Source organism: Saccopteryx bilineata, chromosome 4 (genome assembly GCF_036850765.1).
Source record: "Saccopteryx bilineata isolate mSacBil1 chromosome 4, mSacBil1_pri_phased_curated, whole genome shotgun sequence".
In the NCBI taxonomy this organism is placed as follows: domain Eukaryota; kingdom Metazoa; phylum Chordata; class Mammalia; order Chiroptera; family Emballonuridae; genus Saccopteryx; species Saccopteryx bilineata.
The window spans coordinates 289,864,671-289,882,044 of record NC_089493.1 but is presented as its reverse complement, the minus strand read 5'-3'; the positions used below and the strand labels follow the sequence as shown (position 1 = coordinate 289,882,044).

The following is a 17,374-nucleotide window of genomic DNA, read 5'->3' as shown; positions in this document are numbered from 1 at the left end:
TTCTGCCTGGTGCCTATTTGCTGGAGAGCTAACAGTCACAGTACAGTGACCACATGTGGGGTCCCTGGCCTGACATCTAGGGTGCTGCAGGGGGAAGAGAGCAGTTTGGGGTTTCTGTTCTCTGTCATCTCCATCAGAGTGATGTGCCCCCACTGAGGCCCATGGAGAGCCTCTGGCCAGTGGAGTCCGGGCCCCCCTCTAGTGGCCACACCCTCCACCTCCAATGGGCACTTTCTCACCACACAGTGGGCAGAGGAAACCACCCACCCAAGACCACCCTGGGACCCCCAAGGGAGAACCTGGTTTCTGTGTCTAGTAAAAACGGGTTGAGTCAGAACACTGGAGACAAGGCCGACCCAGGTAAGACCCAGGCATGGGGGGCAGAGAGAGAACTGGGTTTGGGCCTATTTCCCCACATGTAAGGCACGGACTGTTCAGACCCCTTGGTTAGCCCGGAGGCCTCAGTCACCTAAGGCTAGGAACTAGGGCTGGGAGCCCTGAGGCCATACACACCTCACATATCAAGGCACTCCTGCCAACAGTTCAGGCTTGGACAAATGGGAAAGGGGGAACAAGAACTAGATGGGGTAAGAACAGGGAAGGAAAAGGGCACCCAGCACACAATACTACCTCCCAAGCAGAGTACCTGCTTAGCACAGACCCCAGCCCTTCGCTCTCACCTGTAGTTGCCTTTCTTGGTCAGCAGCTCCTTGAACTGGCCCAGGGTGACCGCTCGGCCCCTCACCAGCGTCCGGTAGGGGATGGGTTCCCCACAGAAGTAGTAGGCCACAACGATGCTGTCGCACAACTGGGTGCTCCCACCGCCCGCCTTCCTTTGTGATTTTGTCCTGGAAGCAGAGACACAGTGGCTATTGCTGGGCTCAGAGTCCCACAGAGCACACCCCAACAAGCCTCAAACTCCCCAGTAAACGACGGGGCAAGGCCTGCAGAGGTGAACTGCAACACACTCAGAAACACCATGTACTCACAGGCCCTAGTGCCCACCCCACCCAGAAAGCTGCATCCAGCACCCAGGGGCCCTGACCCCCATGGCATCTCAACACAAGGTTCCAATCCTGCGCCAACTCCACATACAAAAACACACAGCACAGATGCCAGCTCATCTCCCACCCTCTGCCCACCCCAAGTCTCCAGACCTCAGTTCACCTGCTGCTCTCCACCCATTGGAGAGCCCCAGGTCTCTCTATGGCCTGAGCTGGCAGAACCCCGACCCAGATCACATGAAAGTGGGCCAGCAGGCTTTTCAGGGCTGGAACCCGTGGTAGGTCCTTCTACCCGCTTCTTAAGGTGGCCAGGCCACTAGAGCCAATGCAGCCTCCACCCCTAGGTTGGACTATACTGCTTGTACTCTAGTAAAGCCTACTAGCCCCAAACTTCAAAAACATTTGAAGGCCAGGAATTGGACAAACAGAAGTGTGACGGATCTTGAAATGGACTTGCCCCACAGCAGAGAGCTTGTCCAAAGACAAGAGGCAGCATTCGCTAGATTTCCAGAGGGCTGTGAGGTCAGCACCATCTCCTGCCCAGGCAGGGGTACGGCCCTCACCCTGATGGGTGCTGAGCAGTCACTGTCTGGGACACGAGCACTTGCTCTGTCCCCCAGTGTCTCTGGTCCTTGTGACTATTCTGGAGCTGCCCGCTACACGTAAGCACAGCCCTTGGCTCCCACCAGCTGGGTGTGGTAGGAAGCTTCCTGCCCCACTGTGTCATATCAGGAAGGCCACCTGAGATCACGGTGGGCTCTTCTCTCCCTGGGGACTCTCCCCTCCTGGCGCTCCTGGGCACACACACGCTGCAGTCACTTTATCTGTGTGGCAGTCTACCACTTGAGCCACGCTCCATGGCACTTGCTTTCCTTCCCCTGGTCCTAAAACCTCAAACCCAGCCTGTCTTGGGAGTCAATCTGGGGGTCCTGTGAGGACCTGCTCTCTACAGAAGGGAGGCAGGGCTTCTGCTCCTCCAAGGACCACCCCGAGAAGTGATCTGGTGGGGAGGCTCTGAGCCGGCTGGCACTGTCTGCAGTAAGCCTGGTGAGAGCTAAGGTAGGGACCCTCTGCTGTGCTGAGCAGAAAGAAGTAGGGACAGGGCAGCTGGCACTGTCTGCATGTGGTCTGTAGGGCCCTAATGCCCACCCTACTCGACGCGCACCTGGGGAGAGAATGGACCCCACGTGAGAACAGAGCCAGGCTTGCTGTGCACACAGTGTTTTGACAAACACACATCAAGGTGCTGACACTTTCAGCTGGCAGCGTGTCAGGGGAATCACGGCTACACAATCCTGACACCCTCTGAGCCAGCTGGGAACCTCTGGAAAGTAAAGCAGGTGGGGTGGGAGAGATGTGTGGCCAGAGGAGGAGGAGGCAGCGCGAACCTCCTCTCTAACCTGTTGGTCATTTGTCACCACAGGGACGGTCAGCATCCCCTTGATGGAGACAAAAAGGAAAGCCCTGCGAAGAGCCTGAATAGCCTGCAGCGCAGCTCTTCCAGTGTGGTGCCCGGGCTCCCGCCCTGGGAGGAGCCGCTGCTCCACAGCCCCAGGCCGCAGCACAGGTTGGGCGAGCTGGATAGGAGGACCCGCTGGGACGCACGTACTCTGTCTCGGAGAGCTCCGTGTCGGACACCGCTGGCACCGCGCTCAGCACGGGCGCGCACACCGGCCTGGCGCAGGAGCGCCCCCGCTGGATGACCTCCTGCACATACCTAGGGAACAACCGCGTCAGTGAGCCGCACAGGCCCAGGCAGGGCTGCCTCCACTCTCCGTGGCGACAGCAGGGTGACAGACAGCAGGTGGAGCAGGCGCTCCCCAAGAGGTTCCGTCACCACCATGCTAGGCTCCTACTGTGTGAGGCGGGCAAACCCCTTCTTGGGTCGTGAAGCTGTGTCAGGATCAGTCAAGAAACAGCTGTTGCCTTCGTCATTCAGGTTTCCCAGATTCCTCTCATTTGTGGTCAGAGCCCTTGGCTCCCTGGAACACACTTTGGGGAACCCCTCATTTGAGGTGTCAGGCTCCTGTCATTTCATCCACAACAAGAGGACCTGCCTCTGGCCTCTTCTTTGTGAAGGCAGCTCTTCCCACTTGGCGCTCTGCTGTGAGCCTGGGTCCCGGAGCACGGTCACTGCTCTGTCCGAAGCAGCTCGAGTCCTGTTCTGGGCTTCCTGCCCGGCTCCTCTCCAAGTGGCCATCCACCTTGGACACGCACTGTGCAGCCCCTAAAGAGTAACTTCTGCTCTGACTACCTTGGTGAGGGCCACCCCGCGAGGAGCTAGGGGAAGCCCCAAACCCCCACTGCCACTGCCAGACCACTGCCCTGTGGCCATTTATAAAGGCCCACATCATGCCCAGGACTGACGATACGTGGAGATGGCAGTCACTGGCTGAAACCCCGCAGGTGGCTCACCCCGCAAAACACAAATCACAGAATGGCTCTACTGGCCTCAGACAGACCACACTGTTGTGAGGGGCAGACTGGGTGTTGGTGAAAAGAGAGGATGGGTCAGAGATTGTGTAAAAACGATGTCCCACGAAGTCTTTTGCAGAGGTAAGAGTTCCAGTCCTCGCACCCTGGCCTCTCCCCAGGCCGCCCTTGGCCGCCCGGTCTGCCTCCTGGTCACAGGCATCTTGCATAGAGCCGGATGGCTCTATGTTAACCGAAAAAGATCACAGAGTAAGACAGTTGGCTGTACAAAACATGCTCATCTTCAATGACCCAGGGGACACCTTCAGGGTTCCACCTGTGCCCACAAGAGGGACGCTGAGGAGAGTTTGCACCTAACACCAGCTTCCCCAGAACCACACAGCCCGACACACAAAGGAGGCCCATGGGGAGTGGCGCTAGGAACCAGATGACTGAAGACGGGCCAAGGGAACCAGTAACATCTGAGTCAACAGCGGTCATGATGCCAGGCCCTGGCGAGAACTACTGATTCCAGACCCCTCACAAACCCTATCACCTGGGGATTCCAATGAACCAGCACGTCTGGGAAAAGGGACCTCCAAGCCCAGCTGAAAGGGTCAGGGAATTTGCCTCCTATAAAGGGAGGGTCCCCTTGTTCCCTGGAGGAGAAAACAGGGCCTGACCTAAGGCCACAGAGGTAGCAGTTTGAGCCTTTCTGCCCCTGAAGGCCAAAGACAGCACAGTAAGGAGCGTGGGGCCTGGGCCTCTCTGGAAGTTTTACACCACAGATTTCAGCACTGTTGATTGCCCTACCTGCCAATGGCACCATTTAAGGTTCCTGAATGAAGGCAGCCCAGGACCCACCAGGACCAACACTTCTGAGCTCAGCCTATGCTGCAGCTGCGGAGACCTGTGCAACCTCCAGCAGTTCCATGCCACTAAGGGGACCCCACGGCTTCCACAAAGACCCGAGGTGACCGCACACTCCGAAAGCAGAGCAGGAGTGACATCCTCTTCTCCCCAGGACAGTGTGTATATATATATATCACCGGCCCTCCCGCCCTTGGTCACTCAGCAGGCTGTGCAGAAGAAATCAGAAGAGAAAACCCAGCACTGCTGGTGAGTACCCAGCACAGCTCTGTGTATGAACCTCAGGCCTTAGGGCGCTCTACTCCAACACACAGCCAAGGCACCTGGAAGGGTCCTGAAAGGTGCCAGCCCTGCCTGCTCTACCCAGTGGGCTCATACCTCTGCTTCGAAGGCAACTTGCTGGCTCTCTTCTCTTCCTCCTCCAGACGCCTACGGGCCTCCTCCAGCTGGGTCAGAGGGTTGGGGGCTGGATTGGGTGGCATTGTGGGGTCTTGAATGAACAGATGAGAGGGTTGGACAGAGTTCCGCAGCTGAGCGCTGACCCAAGGGTGCACGGCACCAGGACGTTCAATGGACAAGGGCCTGGAGCTCTCATGAACTTGCTGTTTCTTCACCCCAGAAGACCTTTGGGAGCAAGAGAACAGACATGCCAGAACCTGAAACCTGGGCCATAGGCAGGCATCTAGAACTAGGCAGGGGCCAGCAATGGAGGTCAAGCTCAGCACTCACCCCTGGGTGCCTGGGGCAGAACTGCCCTTGTGCCCCTGGCCAGCAGAAGTCATGTGAACTTCAAAAGGTTCCTCCTATACTACATGACACAAACATTCCTTTCCTGCACACTTTTTCCCCTGGCAATTTAGTTTTAACAGCTTTATTGAAATATAAACCATATCCCATACAATGACTAATTTTTTTAAAAAAGGTTTCAATATTTAAGGTTATTTATGAAAAAGTCTGAAAAATATAGAAAATTCAAAGAAGCTAATACAAACACAAATAATTCATAATTCAGAAATAGCTACTCTCAGAATACTGATCTATATATTTCTCCCCCCATTAAAAATACTCATTACACTTGTCATAATTCTAAACATAATTTTTTCTGACTTTTCCCCTTGATGTCGTATCATGCCTCTCTCTCTTGTTCGACACTGAGAACGTGCTTTATACCTGTACAACGTGCCATCACTCAGCCACTGGACGAGATCTGAAGGACAACATCAGCCTCTCTCAGTTACAGCTGGAAAGGGGTCTCAGCACCAGGAGCAAAGGTGAGGGAACCCAAGAGGGCCCCCTGGGAAGTGGGTTGGCCCAGTGCTCTTGTGACACCTGAACTGCCCAAAAATGGTACTCTGGAGGGGGGCTCCTCCTCCTAAAAAGCCCCACAGATGGGCCCCAGGGAGACCCCTACAGCTTCCATCTTGCATTCCCCTTATCTTCCCACCCCTTAATTCCTGTCTCCCATTCCTTTATCTCCCTGTCCCCCATACCCCCCAGCCAACCTGCATTATGCAAGAACGACAAAGGCAGAGGTCCATGGTCCCTAGACTCCAGGAAGGCCAGGAAGGGCCTACAGGGGACAATGAAGGCCATCATTTAAGATAGTCCATCTTGCCCTGGCCAGATAGCTCGGTTGGTGAGAGCATCGTCCCAATATGCAAAGGTGATGGGTTTGATCCCTGGTCAGGTACATACAGAAACAGATCGATGTTTCTCTCCCCGTTCCTCTCTCTAAAATCAATCAATAAGTTAAAAATCATAAAAATAAAACAAAACAGCCCATCTGAGGGCAGGAGCTTCTGGAACCTGGAAGGCTGTTTCTAGATGTTGCTCTTACTCTTCAGCCACAGAAACCCTCCATTTGGAGTGGGAGGCCTGGCCGAAACATATGCATTCCCCGTGGAAACCCACACAGAGAAATCCAGAGAAGCTGAGGGTCAACCCCACCACAACCAGCAGGAGGGGCCTCCCCAGGACAAGCTTTGTGACTGCAAAGGGGTCTGGATACCAGTGGGGGGCTCATTCCCAAGGTCAGGCTCACCTGCCTCATACACACACTCAGTCTTCCCCAGCTACGGCCAAAGAATGCTGATGGTCAGAGAAATCTGAAACTGAGGAAGGAGGGACAGCCTACCCACTGATGGACAGAGGCCACCAGCCCCAGGCCCCTGGGTGTCAGCCACTTCTGGTCCAGTCCCATCTAAGCTAGCCCGGTAGCATGAACTCACATAGGGCAGTGAGGGTATATTTGGGGGCCTGGCTCAACCCCTTCAGGGAAGCGTCTGGCCCTGTGGGGTAATCCAGAGCTCGGAGAAATGGAGACTAAATAAGAACTGTCTCCCACCCAGCACTGAAGGGACGACCAGGTGCAAACACATAAGGCTTCTCCTGAAGCCCCGTCTGGAGTGGCAGTCAGGTACTTGCCTCACTTCCCTGGTCCCATAGGTCACTTAAACATGGAAGTATCACTCCCCCAGAAATAACCTTGTAAAAGCAGCTGTGTGGCAGCAAGCCCCCTCCTCAGTGCTGGGGCAGTAGCAAGAGGAGTTCACAGAGAGGCATGGTGATTTCAGACTGACCTCACCAGCAGGTACTCCTGCCCAGGACACAAGCTGCATCCAGGACCCTACCCCATCACAGGCCCACATAGAACAGGTATCAACACGCTCATGCTGTGATGAGTCAAATCTGATCCCTCTGAATATCTGCTTCCACCAAAAATGGTTTGCAGAAAGACAATGGGTGGGGCCATATCACACAGGAGCCTGGCAAGCAGTTCTCAAGTCTTGCCAGCCGGTCCTGCATAGCTGTGCCCACATCCCCAGGACATTAGGAGCTGCTCACCCGTGGCCAGCCTTCCGGTGCCTGCTGATCTCCTTCTCCCCCTCAATGATCCACTGCATGATCTTCTGGTTCTTCTCTGCATCCTCTGAAGGGCCTGGCACCTCGGCGCTGGCGCTCTTCCCCGACTCAGCCTTCTTGGCACTTCTTTTGGAGGTTGTGCCAGCTTTCCCACTGCAAAATCAAGTGGGGAGTCACCCACTGACCTTACCTGGCCATCACTGGATGGCTGGCCACCTGTGTTCCCCATCCTGTATGGCTTCCTGAACATGGAGGCCTTGACAAAGTGGCGTGTTCTAGCAGCCTCTGCCCCAGCTCTGTGGAGTTACTGGGGTTTGTTTCAGGCAACTCCACAGCAAGAAGTGAAGAAAGGAGTCCAAGCGGCATCGGCCAGAGGGCTGGAGCCAAAGATCAGGTGCAGCACTTGTCTTCTGTCCTCGCAGCTCAGGAGAGCTGCCTGGTGGAGACCCCCAGGGCCTGGCCACTTCTCCTCACCAAATACCTTCCTCTGAAATGGATCCTTACTCAACCACACATCAAGGCCGGAGCCCCAGCGGACCACCACCTCAGACGGAGGCCTGGCACCTACACCTGGCACCTGAGCTCTTGGCCATGACATAACCACAGTCTCTGCAGTTGCCCTTGGCTTAAAGACTTTTAAAAGGGAATTCTAGCCTAGAAACAAGAACAGAATCCACAAAAGACACAGCCTCTCACTGCAACCTCCCAGGAGAGACACGCATGACCCTCACAGACAAGCCCAGGGACAAAGGATCCAAAGCATGGCTTGGGACACCAAAGACATTCACCTGTAGGCCAGGCTGTCGACATTGGGGGTGGTACCCAAGCTCTCCAGGTGGCTTCGGATCTTGGTTGTGTGGCTGTGCAGCTCCGGACCCCATGGGAAGCTGCTCTGAACCCGGCGGGTGGCCTCAGCCTCGGCTTGTTCCTTGGGCCTGGCCACACCATGGTGGCTATGGTGGTGGCTGTGCCTATGGAGGTGCAGGCCAGCTGCCTCCTGCTTTGCCCCCAACTTGGGCGCGTGCTTACTATGGCCCAGGGCTGTGCCCCCTAGCACCCCAGACGTCTTGGGCACGTGTACACTGTCAGGGGAGCGGTGACCAGGCCCAGGAGACTGGCAGCCAGGAGTCCTCATGACCCGCTGCACATGCTCGTCCAGGATGCTCTCAGGATTCTCCTCATGTGCATCCCGCGGCCCTGCACAGCCCACATCTGCGTAACGGGGTGGGAAACTGTGCCAGGCTGGGGCCAAAGGCAGCTTGTGACTGGCCCCTAGGGGGACAGAGGACACATCGCCATCCTCACCTTCTTCTTCCTGTAGGGACAAGGCCACATGTCATCTCTTGGCACCTGTCATACCAAGGAAAACTCAGACTTGGGGAAACAAACAAATAACAACCAAACACAAAGCCTATCAGTGCCATGCCCTGGGGTCAGTGCCGGGAGGCGCCAGAGGTGCTGCCCGACTCCTGCAGACCTTTTCTGTCCGGCTATCTCTGAGCCAGCTCGGCAGGGCTCTCAGCAGGCTACGCTGCAGGACGAGCTGCAGACAAGATGAGGACAGGTAGCTGTGCTCACTCAGGAGTGTGCAAGGGCGTGCAACTGCCACACACAATGACTGAGGGAACACAACCACAGAGAAACCTCCACCCTGGTTTAGTTTTCTTCCATGCTTCTCAATAAATATTTTTGTTTCTTTTCAGTAAAATTTTCCTATTCCTCAATCCCCCCCCCCCCCAGAGGTTAGATTTTATTGTTTTGGAGTTTTTTGGTATTTTTCTGAAGTTGGAAATGAGGAGGCAGTCAGACAGACTCCCACATGCGCCCAACCAAAATCCACCTGGCATGCCCACCAGGGGGCGATGCTCTGCCCATCTGGGGCGTGGCTCCGCTGCAACCAGAGCCACTCTAGCGCCCAAGGCAGAGGCCACAGAGCCACCCTCAGTGCCCAGGCCAACTTTGCTCCAATGGAGCCTTGGCTGCGGGAGGGGAAGAGAGAGACAGAGAGGAAGGAGAGGGGGAGGGGTGGAGAAGCAGATGGGTGCTTCTTCTGTGTGCCCTGGCCAGGAATCAAACCCGGGACTCCCGCACGGCAGGCCGACGCTCTACCACTGAGCCAACTGGCCAGGGCCCTATTCCTCAATTTTATTGCCATATTTTCCATTATATTTCCAAAGGGAAGATGGTTCTTATGCAGAAGAGCTCTTGTTTTTTATCTTGCTATGTGTTTCCTGATGAAGTCTCACATTAAACTAACTGAATTTTATTCAGTTCTCTAAGAGTTAACATAACCATATTTTTTTTTTTAATTTTTTTTTTAATTTTTTTATTTATTCATTTTGAGAGGAGAGAGAGAGAGAGAGAAAGGGGGGGAGGAGGAGGAAGCCTCAACTCCCATATGTGCCCTAGACCAGGCAAGTGCAGGGTATCGAACTGGCAACCTTAGCATTCCAGGTCAATGCCTTATCCACTGCGCCACCACAGGTCAGACCATAACCATATTTTTAAATATAAATGCTTTGTCACTTTAATTCCAAAAGATACATCTCATATTTTCTTATCTTATTGAATTGTACAAACCAGAATAATGAAGAGTAAATTTGGTAATAATTGAAAAGGGGGAGACTAAACTACACCTGTACTTTAATATAAAAAAAAATCTCTAAAAGTTTACCACAAAATTTCTCACTAATGCAAAAGCATCAAAATGTCATTAGAAAAGGCTCAGTGAAGAATACAGTAGAAGAGGACAGACTGAGGGGGAGAGAAGGGGACAGACAGACGGAGGGTGAATGCTCCTGAGCACGACTTGGAGCCACCTCAGCAGAGACGTGGACCCTGGGCTCCTATACCCCATCCCGACCGAAGGAACCCCTTTGCTTTGCAGCGCTGAGGGACCAGGAGACTTCTCCCTGGGAGGGGGTGGGGGGAAGAGGAGGGGGAGGGCAGGTTTTCCTAGGGCACTGAAAGTATTAAAGCCCTTTACCCCTAAGGCAGCAGCAAGCAAGAAGAAACCTCCCAAAAACTGAGCTGGGGTGGGGCAAAAACTGAGCTGAGATGCAGCTTTTCTAATACAATAGTTCTGCATATGTAAGAATTTTATGGTTTTGAAATGTTATATATTTAGTTTTCATTTTCTTGCTTTTGTTTTCAAAATTTTTAAAGTTATTTTAAAATTCTGTAGTTATTCCTTTTAAACAAGGACTATTATTTATAGCACGATCTATTTAGATTACAAAATCACACAAGATTAGAGACTGCACTGCCAGCTGCTGGGCAGTGTGCCACAGCCAAGGACTAAGGGTCACCTGTGGGAGTAAACCTGCTGGAGCAGTTTCAGGCCTGAGCACATGACCCAGAGTCCGGGATCCCATGTCTGAAGGCCATCACAGCCCACTGCATGTAGCAAGCCCATCTGAACTTGAGGCCATGTGCCTGCCAATAATTCCTGAATTGATAATGGAGAAATACAAAGGGCTGTTCAATTGAACATTTCTGTCAAAAAAGGCCACTGGGTCTTTCAGCTGGGTCCATCCCATCTCCTGAGAGCTGGAGGTGGTTCCAGGCACAGATGCCCTGCACCTGCCATGGATGCCACAGAGCAGAAAAACATGTGAGTCTGGCATCAGAAACACACGCCGAGTCCCCCAACACAGCTGCCTTCGTGTCTCACCCAGAGCACGGCCTCCAGGGCCACACACAGGCAGAGTCTAGCCACTACGCCGGGCTGACAACTTGACAGAGCTACAATACTCAATTCTATAGTAAAAAGATGGCAAATTCTTCCTTAGGCTTCTTTTAAGAAACGTTACACACAGCCTGGCCTGTGGTGGCACAGTGTACAGAGTGTTGACCTGGAATGCTGAGGTCGCTGGTTGGAAACCCTGGGCTTGTGCACAACTAAAGTGAAGCAACAATGAGTTGCTACTTCTGTTCCCATCCCAGTCTCTCTTCTATGAAATCAACGAATAAGATCCTAAAAAGAAAGAAACATTACCCGCGTTATTTCATGAGTACATCTGTTTTAAGGGTTAACTGGAACACGCTCAGGGGAATCCCCACACACAGAGAGCTGATGCCTGTGGAAACGCTGTGCTGATAAATGAAGACTCCAGCTCTGTCACAACATGCAACTGGAACTTGGCTCCTACTAAAATATCCCATGTTTTATGGCGAGCCAGTTCCCTATATTTGTTTGTCCAGAGAAGGCTATTAAATTGCTAAAACTATGCTCCTAACTCTTCCTTTAATTGCTCAGTAAGGCCTCTCTCTGAAGGACCCGGTGAAAAGGCTAGTCTCAGTGCGTGCACACCTGGCGTCCTTGCCTCCGGCCAGGCAGCTTGGCTCTGAGCCGGTCCTTGAGAGCCACTCCCGCCAGGTCAAACAAGTCTCATCTTTGCCCTCCTAGAACCCGGCATGGTGAGTGTCCTGCTGTGTGACCTTGGACAGATCACTGAGTTGTGGGAACTGTGGGGAGGAGAGTTGGTCGGCACAGGTGAAGCCCTCAAGCCGGCACTGCCGTTGTGAGGATCACCCAGTCACCATGAGGGAAGGAGAGGAAAGAATGCTGGTAAGAAAAATTTACTTGTGCATGTGAACGAGCCCCTAAAAATACTTTCATGGAAATTCCTTCCTGGAGATCACCACCATCTGGCTATTTATCTTGCGGGAGTCTGTCTGACTGTCTCTCCTCGTTTCCAGCTTCAGAAAAATACAAAAAAAAGAAAAAAAACACACACAGACTACCTCATGCGCCCGACCGGGATCCACCCGGCACACCCACCAGGGGGCGATGCTCTGCCCCTCCGGGGCATCACTCTGTTGCAACCAGAGCCACTCCAGCGCCTGGGGCAGAGGCCGAGGAGCCATCCCCAGCGCCCGGCTGCGGGAGGGGAAGAGAGAGACAGAGAGGAAGGAGAGGGGGAGGGGTGGAGAAGCAGATGGGCGCTTCTCCTGTGTGCCCTGGCCGGGAATCGAACCCGGGACTCCTGCACGCCAGGCCGACGCTCTACCACTGAGCCAACCGGCCAGGGCCACTGGCTGATTCTTCTATGTGCCCGAACCTGGGATCGAACCCAAAACCAACCAATTGAACCACCCAGCCAGGGCCTATAGTGACACATTTTGAAGGAGAAAAGATAAAAAGTTAAAGAAAATACATTTGTAAAGAAAAATATATTTCGTTTCTTTGAGGCAATGTCATTGCTAGTTCAGCTATAGTCTTGTATCAAAGGGTGAGAAAAGTTCAATGTCTATTCTTTCCCTAATGAGTTAAAAACAGAGATCACTAATCTTTAAAATAAACAGAAACAAATTGCATGTAATAATTTACCACTTTTCAACAATTCTGGTGTCATAAAAATTAACTGAACCAAACTCTACATATTATTTTGACTACCAGAATCAAAATTCCCAGTTAAGTCAGATACTTCAGGAAGGGCCTACAGAATGCCCAAAGGAAGAGGCCAGGGGCAAGACTGCTTAGAGGCCTGGACACATGGGAATGTCTTTGGCTTTCATCTATGTGTGCCTCAATTTTTGAAAACTTTTATTTCTGGATATCTTCCAGTCTAAAAAATAAATGGAAGAGAGTTAAAAGGATCTGCACTACAATGTTCTTCATTGAGTTAAGATTATCTAGCAATTGCTTTGAAAATGAGTAAGCAAAAATCTTTTTGAAAACAAAGACCCAGTTTCTAATAGAGATTGTCCTAGAAAGGTTAACTTTCCAAGTTGACAGGCAGTCATACCAAACACTAATACCTAATTTAAACCTCCCTCCAATATAAAAATAGAAAATCCTTGGAAGCATTAGGCCTTTCTTATCTGCCTTTAAATATACCCTTCCCCTCCCTCACTGGTTTTCTCTCCTCATGTGGAAATAAACAAAAATAATTAATTTGCTTTGCTAATCTGAGGAAAAGACTTCTATAGGGAAAATATATAAATTACCCCAGGCCAGCTGGGTAAGCGGTAGTGTTGGCCCAGTGTGTGGAAGTCCCAGTTCGATTCTTGGTCAGGGCACACAGGAGAAGTGACCATCTGCTTCTCTACCCCTCCCCCTCTTCCTTTTCTCTCTCTCCCTCTCCTTCCCACAGCCATGGCTTGACTGGAGCAAGTTGGCCCCAGGTGCTGAGGATGGCTCCATGGCTTTGCCTCAGGCACTAAAAATAGCTCAGATTCCAAGCAACAGAGCAGCGGCCCAAACAGGCAGAGCATCGCCTGGTAGGGGCTTGCCAGGTGGATCCCAGTCGGGCACATGCTGGAATCTGTCTCTGCCTATCCACCTCTAGCTTAATAAAAATAAATTAAAAAACTAAAAGTTTACATGGTTACCCAATACTCTTTTAAGATAATTTCTGAATTCTATAACTTTTGCATTCTTTTTTTAAAGATTGAATTTATTGATTTTTAGAGAGTGGAGAGAGAGAGAAAGAGGGAGAAGTGCAAGAAGCATCAACTCATAATAGTTGCTTCTCATCTGTGCCTTGACTGGGGCAAGCATGGAATTTCTCTTTTTTTTTTTTTTTTTTTTTTTTAATTTTTTATTTATTTTTATTTATTCATTTTAGAGAGGAGAGGGAGAGACAGACAGAGAGAGAGAGACAGAGAGAGAGACAGAGAGAGAGAAGGGGGGGAGGAGCTGGAAGCATCAACTCCCATATGTGCCTTGACCAGGCAAGCCCAGGGTTTTGAACCAGCGACCTCAGCATTTCCAGGTCGACGCTTTATCCACTGCGCCACCACAGGTCAGGCCAAGCATGGAATTTCTAACTGGTAACCACAGCATTCCAGGGCGATGTTCTATCCACTGCGCCACCACAGTACAGGATGCATTTTTTCTTTTTCTTTCTTTCTTAAGTAAAAAAAGTGAGAAGGCAGGAAGCAGAGAGACAGACTTCTGCATGTGTCCCAACCAGGACTCACCCAGCAAGCCCTCTATGGAGCAATGCTCTGCTCATTGGGGGCCAGTTGCTCCATTGCTCAAACCAAGCTAATTTTAGCACCTGAGGCAGAGGCCAGGAAGCCATCCTCAGTGCCCAACTTGCTCCAATTAATCCCTGGCTGCAGGAAGGGAAGAGAAAAAGATACAGAGATAAAGAGAGAGAGAAGGCCCTGGCCGGTTGGCTCAGTGGTAGAGTGTCGGCCTGGCGTGCAGAAGTCCCAGGTTCGATTCCCGGCCAGGGCACACAGGAGAAGCGCCCATCTGCTTCTCCACCCCTCCCCCTCTCCTTCCTCTCTGTCTCTCTCTTCCCCTCTCGCAGCTGAGGCTCCATTGGAGCAAAGATGGCCCGGGCGCTGGGGATGGCTCCTTGGCCTTTGCCCCAGGCGCTAGAGTGGCTCTGGACGCGGCAGAGCGATGCCCCGGAGGGGCAGAGCATCGCCCCCTGGTGGGCGTGCCGGGTGGATCCTGGTCGGGCGCATGCGGGAGTCTGTCTGACTGTCTCTCCCCGTTTCCAGCTTCAGAAAAATACAAAAAAAAAAAAAAAGAGAGAGAGGGGCCCTGGCCGGTTGGCTCAGTGGTAGAGCGTCGGCCTGGTGTGTGGGAGTCTCGGGTTCGATTCCCGGCCAGGGCACACAGGAGAAGCGCCCATCTGCTTCTCCACCCCTCCCCCTCTCCTTCCTCTCTGTCTCTCTCTTCCCCTCCCGCAGCCGAGGCTCCATTGGAGCAAAGATGGCCCGGGCGCTGGGGATGGCTCTGGATGCAACAGAGTGACGCCCCAGAGGGGCAGAACATCACCCCTTGGTGGGCATGCCGGGTGGATCCCGGTCAGGCGCATGTGGGGGGGGGGGAGGGAGGGAGAGAGAGAGAGAGAGAGAGAGAGAGAGAGAGGCAAGAGGGGGAGGGATAGAGAAGCAGAGGGTAGCTTCTCCTATGATATGCCCTGACCAGTAATCGAACCCAGGACATCCACATGCCCAGCTGATGCTCTACTTCTGAACCACCTGGCCAGGGCCCAGGACACATTCTAATAGCAGACAACACATTAGGAGTTTGGAATCCTTGAAATTTTTTTTTTTTTAGCAGAAGAGAGCGAGAGCGAGACAGACCAAGTATGAGAGAGAGAAAGACAAGAGGGGAGAGAGATGAAAAGCATCAACTTGTAGTTGTTCACTGATTACTTCTCATACATTCCTTGATGGGTGGTGGTGGTGGTGGTGGTGGTGTGGATCCAGTAGAGCCAATGATACCTTGCTCAAGCCAGCAACCTTGGGCTTCAAGCTAGGTGAGCCTGTGTTCAAGCCAGATGAACCCATACTCAAGCTGGCAGGGGCTTTGCACCTGGGACCTCAGTGTCCCAGGTTAATGTTCTATCCACTGCGCCTCCACCAGCCAGATGAAATCCTTAAATTTTAAAGTACAAAGACCACATACATTGATGCTTGAGGTCCTAGATATGTCCTTCAGGAAATCCACCAAGAGTCATTTCCATGAATTGGTAAGGCCTCTGAATATGTAATGTTAAAAGAGAGAGAGAGAGAGAGAGAGAGAGAGAAATAAGATACGTCCTGGCTTGATAGCTCATTTGGTTAAAGCACTAGCTGACGGGCAGAGGTTTGCTGGTTCGATTCTGGTCAGGGCACACACAGGAACAGATCAATGTTTCTATCTCTCTCTTTCTCTCTAAAGTTAATAATTAAAATTAGGCCCTGGACAACTGGATAGAGCATTGGCCTGGTGTATGAACATCCCAGGTTCAATTCCCAATCAAGGAATACAAGAGAAATGAACATCTGCTTCTCTTCCCCTTTCTCTCCCACTTCTATCTTTCTTCACCTCTCACAACCAGTGGCTCAATCAGTGTCAGCCCCAGGCACTGAGGATAGCTCAGCTGAATCGAGCATTGGCCCTGGAGGAGGGTTGCCGGGTGGATCCCACTCAGGGGACATGCAGGAGTCTGTGTCTCTATCTCCCTTCCTCTCACTTAAAGAGAGAGAGAGACATATCTAGGTCTTCCAGAGGAAGTAAGAAATAGAAATTAATTTTTAAACCAAAGCTTTTTCCAAAATATTCATACATTCCTAGGAAAAAAATAGAAAATAAAACATACTGTATTTAATTTGAACTTAAAAGTAGCATTCCAAAGCAATTTATTAAAGTATAAATAGTAATTATGTAGAAAGAATATTATTAGTAAATATGGTAATTATGAAATCTTAGTAATTCATATTAGTGAGAAAACTAAACTGGATTATGAAGAGGTTTGAATTTCTTAATTCCTCTAAATCCAAACAAACCCTAATTAATTTAGGTTCTGTATTTCAAACAGGAACATTAGGTGATCAGGGAGAAAAATAATTCCTTCGAGAAACAACTTTTTTTCCTATTTTTTATTTTTTGCGAGCACGAGCGGGCAAGAAAGAGAGAGAGAAAGACAAGAAGGGAGAGATGAAAAGCTTCAACTCGTAGTTGCGGCACCTTAGTTGTTCACTGATTGCTTTTTTATTTTTTTTTCTGTATTTTTCTGAAGCTGGAAACGGGGAGAGACAGTCAAACAGACTATCGCATGTGCCCGACCGGGATCCACCTGGCACGCCCACCAGGGGGCGAGACTCTGTCCACCAGGGGGCGATGCTCTGCCCCTCCGGGGCCTCGCTCTGTTGCGACCAGAGCCACTCTAGCGCCTGCGGCAGAGGCCGAGGAGCCATCCCCAGCGCCCGGGTAATCTTTGCTCCAGTGGAGCCTCGGCTGTGGGAGGGGAAGAGAGAGACAGAGAGGAAGGAGAGGGGGAGGGGTGGAGAAGCAGATGGGCGCTTCTCCTGTGTGCCCTGGCCGGGAATCGAACCCGGGACTTCTGCATGCCAGGCCGACGCTCTACCACTGAGCCAACCGGCCAGGGTTGATTGCTTTCTAATATGTGCCTTGACTGGGGGCAGAAGCAGAAGCCGAACCAGTGACCCCTTGCTCAATCCAGCGACCTTGGGCTCAAGCCAAAGACCTTTGGGCTCAAGCCAGTGACCACAGGGTCATGTCCATGATCTCATGCTCAATTGGCAATCCTGTGTGCAAGCTGGATGAGCCTGCGCTCAAGCCAGTAACCTCAGGGTTTCAAAGTTGGGTCCTCAGCATCTCAGGCCGATGCTCTATCCACTGTGCCACCACCTGATCAGGCAGAAACATCACAGTTTTGAGTTTCAGGTACTGGGCATAAAATATTGAGAAAAGATGGAAGACACCCACTTACTTGCTGGTAACCATTTATATCCAGCAGGGAATTCCTACC

At 51.8% G+C, this 17,374-nt stretch overlaps 1 protein-coding gene across 3 annotated transcripts in view; it reads right to left on the bottom strand.

Annotated features, from left to right (window-relative positions):
- AXIN1 (axin 1) overlaps positions 1-17,374 on the bottom strand; it is an 88,776-nt gene that overhangs the window by 1,050 nt on the left and 70,352 nt on the right. For 2 of the 3 annotated variants that reach the window (XM_066275440.1, XM_066275442.1), the window contains exons 6-10: positions 7,937-8,463; positions 7,131-7,301; positions 4,665-4,910; positions 2,614-2,721; positions 681-848 (exon numbers count right to left, since the gene is read on the bottom strand). In XM_066275440.1, coding sequence (XP_066131537.1) covers positions 681-848; positions 2,614-2,721; positions 4,665-4,910; positions 7,131-7,301; positions 7,937-8,463 — 1,220 coding nt within the window. The remainder of the gene's footprint in view (positions 1-680; positions 849-2,613; positions 2,722-4,664; positions 4,911-7,130; positions 7,302-7,936; positions 8,464-17,374) is intronic. The other variant, XM_066275441.1, reaches the window with a different exon arrangement.